Genomic DNA, 9,843 nt, shown 5'->3' with positions numbered 1-9,843 from the left:
GTAAATAAATTGTGTCAATATATGTAGAAACCTCTCATTATTGAAAATGTGTTAAGAGATTATTACGCTACCTCTCTAGAACTATTACTCATGGTCTTGTATTTCATGCTAGCAATGACTTACATTTATTTGCTTTTTCAGACTCTGATTAGGACTCGAATTTGGATGACCGTCGTTCTGCATGTGGTTATAGCATTTATATGGAATCAAATTTTGTCTCATGATCAAATTGAAAGCAAGCATCCGTTAGTAGATCAAGCATGGAGGCCGAATACCGCGCTCTTGCTGCTGCAGAATCGAAAATTATTTGGATCCAAAATTTGTTACAAGAATTGAGAGTGAAAATTATATTAACACCAACTTTATACTGTGACAATGAGAGTGTTGTCCTTTTTTCGCAAATCTAATTTTGCACAGCAAAACCAAACATTTTGAGTTTAACAAATAAGCACGATATATATTTCGGGTCAGATTTGAGTCACATCAAATCCGATTTTACCCGACCCATGAACACCCCTACCTATTTTCTTGAATTTATTCACAAAGTTTACTACTAAACTTAAACTTTGCTCCTAAAGTCACCTTAATTTTGAAGGGAGCTATAATGATACTATTATAATACAAAAATAATGGTAAAATTAGTTTGGTTAGTTATAAAAAAAAATGTATTGTCTTCTTGAAGAAATAAAAAATATCTTTCATATAAATACTACTTTTATATTAATAACTAATGACAAGCAATAATACAACTTTGCAAAATTCATTTTCACATGCAATTTTACTCTTTATACATAAATTTTATCACATTTTAAGGATTTCACCGTCACTAAATCATATTAAAATTTGTTATCCTTGCTTTGAAATCCCTTAAAATATAAATGGTAAACGATTCTTTCTAACTTTATAATATGTGATAGGTTCACGTATAATTCATTAAGTAACAGCAGTAACTACAACTTGTTTAAATTAGAATTAAAATCTTAACTAAAATCAAAATTTTTTTATCAAGTATTCTATTTCAAATGGTAAATCATATTTTGTAATTTGTAAAAAAATTAACTTAAATTTCTAATTTATGTTTAAATTTAACTCAACTAAAATTAAAGAGAGAGAAAAAAGAACATAAGTTACATTATTTTGATACAAAAGATAGAATTTTATTTAATAATAAATTAAATATAAATAAAATGTAATAAAAGATTTGATTTATCTTTTTTTTCGTAAAAATTTAGAAAAAAATAGAACGTTATAAAATATAATTATAAAAAAATAATGATAACAATATATATTTTTTATTTTTTTATAAAAAATGTAAAATATACTATTTTAATATTTTAGAATATAATATTTATATTTATGTTTTATCTGTCAAAAATAGTTTTATGATTTTATATCTATATTTTAAGGTGAGAATTTAGATAACTTCACGTGAAATTGATAATTGAAAATTGTTAGATAAAAATTTGGTCCAACTTTTTAAATCATTTAATAACTCTTAACTATCAATTTTATATAAAATTAATTATACTTGAGTTTCCACTATATTTTAATATCTTATAAACAAACCCAGAGAATAATAAGAATTTAGATGAGTGTGATGAATTCAGGTGAAACCCATCCAACTGTGTCACTTTCCTCTCGCAAGATTAAATCATTTTTGTGTAAGGGAGTTGATAAACTCCAATTTTGTGGTTTATCTTGTACTTAATTTAGGAAATTTCATCAACTTTTCTCACATTTATTCAATGAAACAGCATGATTTTGTAATTTTTCCTAATTTTGCGTTTAAGAGTGAAAACATGCTTTTTAACCCCTTAAATTGGTGATTTTTAATTCACTTTAATTTCATTTGATGCCTTGATGTGTTTGTTGAGTGATTTCAGGTTTATAAGGCAAGTATTGGATGGAAGAAGTAAAGAGAAAAGCATGCAAGTTGGAGAATTCATGGAAAATCAAGGATTTGGAGTGCATACATCGACGCGCACGCCTGGCATGGCGCGCACGCGTGAAGATGAGGTCGTCAGGCAACGCGCACGCGTGACATGACGCGTACGCGTGACATGACGCGTACGCGTCACAGCAGGCACGTGACCTCGTTAAAGTGAAAACGTTGGGGGCAATTTTTGAGCTGCCCAGACCCAAGTCCAACTCATCCCTAAGGCTATTTCATGCATAATTCAAGCTTGAACAAAGGGGGAGCACTTAGTTGTAGATTAGCATCATGTAGGTTAGTTTTCTAGAGAGAGAAGCCCCCTCTTCTCTCTAGAATTAGGGTTCTTAAGTCAATTACATCCTAGATCTAGTTTTAATTTCTTGTTTTCATCCTGTTTTTTCTACATTCTCATGCTCTAGTAATTCAATTCGCTAGTTTCTTAGTATTAATTTTTCTTTGATGTCACTTTTATATTTGTGAATGCTCTTATTGGATCTTAATTCTCTTTTAATGTAATTTTATGTTTTCATATCTCTTTATGTTTATCTTAGTTGCTATTGTGATTTCTTACTCATGTGGTTATAGCTTTCAGTAATTCTTACAATTTGTGATGTTTACTTTTATTGCACTCTAGGTGTTTGTTAAAATGTTTTCTCTAGTTATTGAATAGTTTTCTTTACTCTTGACCTAGGCTAAGGGAATTGAGTGACATTGAGTCATTGGGTCTCATTGAATTGGTGATTTAAGAACCATATGTGGTCAATTTGATAACCATTGACACTAGCCTACTACTAAGTCAATTAGTAGCTAGGTTAGGACTTATGAATTGATGTTGATCAAGCCATTTGACATACTTCAAGCATAGAAGTAGACTTAATGAGTTTGGTTCTTCATAATTGTCAATACATGGTTTGTAGACAAGGATGATAATCTCAATTTCCAAGTTTTAGCCAAGAGTTCATTTCCTTTATTTTATTAGTTCTTATCATTTACTCTCTTGTTACTTACTTTTCTTGCCCTTTTACCAAATCAAACCCCCTTATTCTTCATAGCCAATAATTGATCACTTCATTGCAATTCCTTGTGAGACGACCCGAGGTTTAAATACTTCGGTTAATTCTTATTGGTGTTTGTACTTGTGACAACCAAATATTAAAATTTGATGTGAGGATTATTAGTTGGTTTGGAGCTATGCTTACAACGAATTTCTTATTTCTATAAGAGAAATTCTAGACCGAAAATAATTCTTTCTATCAGGAGTATACACATTTTGGTCCTTAAAGAATTTTAGACCAGACACTTTAGTTTCCAACTAAAATTAATTACTCGATTGGTCTCTAACAATTAACTCTGTTAATCACTTAGGTCATTTACTCCGTCAACTCTAACGGATGATAAAATAGTTCCTGACAACTCTAACATGGGATAAAATAGTCCCTAATCTTCTTTGTTCGGAAACAACACTATTCTCTCCTAATTTTCATTATATCTCGCATAACACTAACAATCTAATACTGTAACTTCAAGCTACACAATGCACACTCTACAATTTCAATGTTCACAAGAAAAAAATTCTCAACTTGTTCTCAACCAATTCATACTCAGGAAACTAAAGCTATGTCTCTCAACTACTTATCGTCTTTGATGGATCCCATGAATATAGACAGCAGGTCTGATTTGTTAAGACTCATCGTCGTCGTTGCCATCTCCCTCCTCCTCTGCCCTATCATCTCCATGACCACGTTGTCCACCACTTTGATCGCTTCCTTCAACTTCTTTTTCAAACCAATGTTCAGTAATCGCTTTAATTTTTATATGAGTGGCAATGGCGATATTGCTCGTTGTACTGATAGCTTGGATGCAAGGTTGAAGCTGTCTGCCAACTTGGACTCCAAGAAAGAAAAAATGAAGCACTCAGTGTCTATTTCAAATGAGAATTTGCATATGATGTCGAAGGAGAATCTTCTCATGATATTCAAATGTCCAACAATCTATATTGCTTGCCAGAGAGTGAAGAAAGGCGTGCCTTTGGAGTAGTTGTGAAACAATGTCGTGGACGATGTCAGGATTGGAGGTGATGTTACCGAGAACGTGGAAGTGGATGCTTCTGGTGAGTGAAGTGCAGAGGAGGTGGATGTACCAATCACAGAGATTTAGAAAGTGTGTGCTCCATGACATGTTAAGGTAGATGCAATATGTGTGACAATTACACCATCGCTTAATCTTGGAGCTCAAGAGAAGGAAGGAAAAGATGGAAAAGAAGACCGTGAAGGTAAAGAAGGAGAGCATGAATGTTAGAGTTATGCGAGATATGATAAAAATTGGAAAAGAATAGTGTTGTTTTTGAATAAAAGAGTCAGAGATCATTTTGTCCCTTGTTAGAGTTGTCATGAATCATTTTGTCCCCTGTTAGAGTTATCAGAGACCATTTTGTCTTTCGTTAGAATTGACAGAGCCAAAGACCTAAATGACTGACGGAATTAATTATTAAAGACCAATTGAATAATTAATTTTAGTTAGAGACTAAAGTATCTGGTCTAAAATTCGCTAAGGACCAAAATGGATATATACTCTTTGTGTAAGGTCTCTCTTTTATCAAGGTTCCGTTTTAAATAGGCCCACCTGAACTTTTGTTGCTTTCCACCGATGAAAATGAAATGAGAGTGAAAGAAATGCATCCACCTGAACTGTGTGCATGTTTGATATGTGTTCTTAGCCAGAAGCCCATAAAGACCCAACAAACGGTCCTACACCTAACCATCACATCATATCAAAATTGATATTAAAAAAAAACACAAATAAATTTCTAACTTTTTCACTTGAAAATGAATATATTTTTTAATTAAAAATATAAAAATATTTGTTATTTTTTAAAATATAAGGCATGTAAATTTTTTCAAAAAATCTATTCATCTTCATATATTTTAAATAAAAGAACTTTAGAATAGTTTGCGTTTTAGAAAATCACAAATATTTTTATATTTTTAATTAATAAAAATTTATTTATTTTCGTATTAAAAAATTAAGAATTAATTTGTCTCTTGTTTTATAATATAATATTATAATTTTTAGGCTAGAAAAGTCAGAGTCTAATTTTATTATTTTTTAAAAAATTTAATATAAGATAAAATTAAAAATATGAAATTGATATATATAAATAGAAAAAGGTACTCTTATGTAAAAAGTAAAAAATTCCAAAAGATACATTTTTTTCTTCTTTTGGTGTCTTGGACTAGAAAGTGCACAAACTCAATTCAAAGTGTTCGTTCCATCCATTTAATAAGTTTCCAATTCCTCTGTCTATATATTAACTCCTCTGTGGCTCTGTTTCTCAAATCTCAACTCAACACACACCAACATTGCAAGAAACAAATAAAATTGAGTTTACACAAACACATGGAGAAGAAAAACATAGATCCTAGAAAACCACATTGTTTGGTCTTATCTTACCCAGCACAAGGTCACATAAACCCCATGATCCAATTCTCAAAGCTCTTGGTACATGAAGGAGTGAAAGTAACACTAGCCACCACATGTTTCTATAGCAAGAGCTTACAAAAAGTGCCACCTTACATATCACTTGAATCCATCTCTGATGGGTTTGATAATGGTGGGTTTGTTGAAGCTGGAAACTTTAAGGCCTATTTGGGCCGGTTTTGGGAAGTGGGCCCACAATCACTTTCTGAGCTTATAGAGAAGCTTGCTAAATTAGGCAACCCTATAGATTGTATTATCTATAATTCATTTTTGCCATGGGCATTGGATATTGCTAAGAAATTTGGTATAGTTGGTGCTGTTTATCTCACTCAAAATTTGGGTGTGAATAGCATATATTATCATGTACAGTTGGGGAAGATTAAGGTTCCTCTAATTGAGGATGAGATCTCACTTCCTTCTATGCCTAAACTTCAACTTGAGGACTTGCCTTCTTTCTTCCAAAAATGTGATGATGATGAAGATCAAGTTTTGCTTGACTTGTTAGTGGGTCAATTTTCTAACATTGATAAAGCTGATTGGATACTATGCAATGCAATCTATGAGCTGGATAAAGAGGTTAGTGTTCGACGTTTTTATGAATGTTCTGTATTTATATTCACTCATACAATGTGAAAACGGTTATATATCAATATAAAAGAAAAATATTTTTTTTTAAAGGAAAATTAAAAAAAAAGGTTTCATCCTTATATCAATATAAAAGTTAAAAGTATATTTTTTGTTTATAAAATTTAAAAAAAATTAAGAATATTCCTTCCAGTCACTAACCTCGCCTCCATGACCATCCTCTATTCCAAAACATCACGGTCACTACTACTGGTGCCGGTGGAAATGGATCTTCTCTTAGTAGAAAAAATAGTTAAGAGAATAAAATATAATTTTTTATCTTTAATTCTATAAATAAGACTAAAATTAAATAAAAAGATAATAAAAAATTAGATTAAATATTTGACGGCATCCAATTTTTTTTATTGGAGAGTGATCCTCTCCACTACTGGTACCTCTCATCCTGCCGCTACTCACCCCAGACCCCACCATCTTAAGCATCGTTTCATTCCTTTGTCATTGTCCCCCTTCCACGTACGGATGCTTGGATATTGTTGGGGGTTAATTAAATGCCCCCAAGGCCCCACTAGATTTTCAAGATTTTAATAATAATAATAATAATAATAATATTTGTTTGTTCTACTATCTTACTGCTGAAACTAACATAGAGAGAAACTGATATAAAATTAAGGAGGGAGAATTTTTTTATTCATGCATTGAGTATAAGAACTAAAAGTTTCATCAAGTCTTTATGGATCTTGTGAAACTTATATACAGAAGCTATCAAGCTAGTTTTTTAATTGAATTGTCCAATATATCATTTTCTAGTTATTCATTTCAACTTATTTCTGACTAACTAATAATTCAACTATATATTACATTGATACTTACTAAATTTGACTTTATTATATAATTATAAAAATTATTATCATATTATATATACTTTGGTTTTGATATAAAAATTTTAGATTTGTCATTGTTTTTATTTTTTCTCCTTATCCTAATTTTATTATTATCGATATCACCATCTCATTCTATTTATTTTAACTAACTTAAATCATAAAAAAATTAAAAAAATAACTAAAATTTATTTTAAATATTTGAGATTAAATTAAATATTAAAATATTTAAAAATAAATAAATATTTTAGAGATAACCATTAGAGTTTACCCATCAATAACATTAGGAATATGATCTAATTTTATTTTATTAATATTAAGGTTATTAAAGCCTTCTATTATTTTACAACTCTCTAAGGAATCATTATATCAAGAGTAAATATTCAATTCGGTCCTTGTCCATTTTTACGAAAAATAAAACGATTCTTGTCAAAAAAAAAAGAGACACTTCGACTCTCAACTTTTTTATTTTGAGATGATACGATCCTTTTGTTAAAAAATTCGTTAAATAATAATAAAAATCAGTTTTGTGGAGATTTTATTTGTATTTTGTGGGGTTTTAAACCTCCACAAACTATCAATAAGTTTGTTTTTGAAAAATTCCTTCACCAATAGTGATTAAGTGAAGAAAAATCATTGACAAAAATAATGTCGCAAAAAAAAGTAATTGTAGTACAAATACCTTTTAAAGGAAAAAAAGAACATCGAATAAGAAATAAAAGAAGAGAACTTTGATAATATTGATATTGGTGATGATGACGGTAGAAAAGATAACAATGATGATAAATTAATAAAAATAATAGAGATAAGAGTGATAATAATGACGATGAAGAAGGTAGTGGTAATAATTGGTTAAATTGTTGAAAAGAATTTTGTGTAAGGTTAAAACCTTCACAAAATACAAATAAAATCTTCTACAAAACTAATTTTTGTTATTATTTTTAACGAATTTTTTAACAAAGGAATCGTATTGTCCCAAAATAAAAAGGTTGAGGGTTAAAGTGTCCTTTTTTTTTATAGAAATTACTTTGTCCTTCGTGAAAATAGACAAGAATCGAATTGGGTATTTCCTCTATGATGAATTTTAGTTTTTTTACATTAATAATAGCATAAATTATATTTTTTCATTATTTTCTTTTTCTTCTTTTATTTTCTTCAAATTTCAAATTCAATATGTAATAGTTGCTTCCTAAAATTTGTTTCTAGGTGGCTGATTGGACTACCAAGATTTGGCCAAAATTTAGAACCATTGGACCAAATATTCCCTCTGTATTTTTGGACAAACGAATTAAGGATGATGAAGATTATGGAGCTGCAGCATTCAAGAGTGAAGAAGAATGCATGGAATGGCTACACAATAAACCAAATGGATCGGTTGTCTATGTCTCATTTGGGAGCTTGGTTCCTCTTGATGAGGAACAAATGAGAGAAATAGCATATGGTCTAAGAGATAGTAATAATTATTTTTTGTGGGTGGTTAGAACCTCTGAAGAGATTAAACTTCCAAAAGATTTTGCAAGAAAATCAGAGAAGGGTTTGGTAGTAACATGGTGCTCCCAATTGAAAGTACTAGCTCATCAATCTGTGGCATGTTTTGTAACACATTGTGGTTGGAACTCTACACTGGAAACTTTGAGTTTAGGAGTTCCAACTATTGTAGTGCCACAATGGTCTGATCAAATCACAAATGCAAAGTATATGGTTGATGTTTGGAAAGTGGGAATTAGAGTTCCAATTGATGAGAAAGAGAAGATTGTGAAGAGTGAAGCATTGAGGGATTGCATAAAGGAAATGATGGAGTGCGAGAAAGGAAAAGAGATGAAGAATAATGCCATGCAATGGAAATCTTTGGTTCTCAGGGCAGTTAGTGATGGTGGTGGTGGAAGTTCTCATAGAAACATCATAGAATTCGTAAATAGCTTCTTTCCCTCAGAAGTTACATGTCCTAAATTAGAAATTACTTCTTAATCAACAAGCTCTACTTTTTTTTTCCCTACCTTATTGTATTTGCATGAATCTATAGCTTGTTTGTTATAGGAGATAATACTTAATTTGGTCCTGAAGTTACATTCGAGACTCAATTTAGTTTTTGAAATTTTAATTGTCTTAAATTAGCCTTTAAAATTTTCAGTTGACTCTATGACGAAAATCACTATTGGAACTAACGTGATTAAAATTTAAAAAATTTAGGAACTAAATTGAGGTAATTAAAATTTCAAAGACCAAATTAAATATTTTTTTGTTATATTATTGTAATATCATAATTTATATCGGATACTTATTCTAATATTTGTAAGACAGGTGTAATTATAAAAATTTTCAATGTAATAAAAATTTATTGGGAATCAACGTATCTAATTTCAAATTTCTTGAGAATTAGTTTTAGTGTTTACTCTACTCAAAAATTTAATACTAAAAAAAATTAACACCTCAATTTAATTTTTTAAATTATAATGTGAATTAAGTCAATTATGTTGAGGAATTTAATGCTATATATAGTTTTGTAAAATAGTGAGAAATTCATTTTTTTTTGTTCTTACACTACACGCACTAAAAAAAATAACTATTTAAATAAAGATAGCAAAAACATCTTTTTATAAAAATATTTTATTTAAAAATATGATTTATTTATTTAGTCACATTTTAAATAAAGACAACATTTTTATAAATATCAAAATCTAACTATACAATTTATCATCCAATAGTAAAAAAAATATTTTCACACGAACACAGTTATAAAATCTTGTTGCATTGTTGTAGTATCCACAAAAAAATTCTATATTCCAGTCCTGAAATTTAAAAAATTGACCTAAATACCCTTTATACCTAAATACTCTAAATAAACAACTACCTTAAGAAATTAACCTAAATACTCTTTATACCTTTACAGGTCTTATTAGTTATTACCCAGGTCAAGGAAGTCACATGCGTATTCTCACCCCATGATTCATTTCTTAAAACTTATGCTTC

The 9,843-nt window shown here is 29.8% G+C and overlaps 1 protein-coding gene across 1 annotated transcript; it reads left to right on the top strand.

Moving 5' to 3' along the window:
• The first annotated feature begins 5,251 nt into the window (after positions 1–5,251).
• On the top strand, positions 5,252–8,984 carry LOC112797633 (mogroside I-E synthase). Its single transcript, XM_025840669.3, has 2 exons — positions 5,252–5,986; positions 8,080–8,984. Exons 1-2 carry the CDS (start codon positions 5,330–5,332, stop codon positions 8,839–8,841), a joined length of 1,419 nt encoding a protein of 472 aa, XP_025696454.1. The 5' UTR covers positions 5,252–5,329; the 3' UTR covers positions 8,842–8,984.
• The last annotated feature ends 859 nt before the right edge of the window (positions 8,985–9,843 follow it).

This window comes from Arachis hypogaea, chromosome 4 (genome assembly GCF_003086295.3).
Source record: "Arachis hypogaea cultivar Tifrunner chromosome 4, arahy.Tifrunner.gnm2.J5K5, whole genome shotgun sequence".
Taxonomy (NCBI): domain Eukaryota; kingdom Viridiplantae; phylum Streptophyta; class Magnoliopsida; order Fabales; family Fabaceae; genus Arachis; species Arachis hypogaea.
Note: the sequence above shows the minus strand (reverse complement) of the source record. Positions and strands in the feature narration are given on the sequence as shown.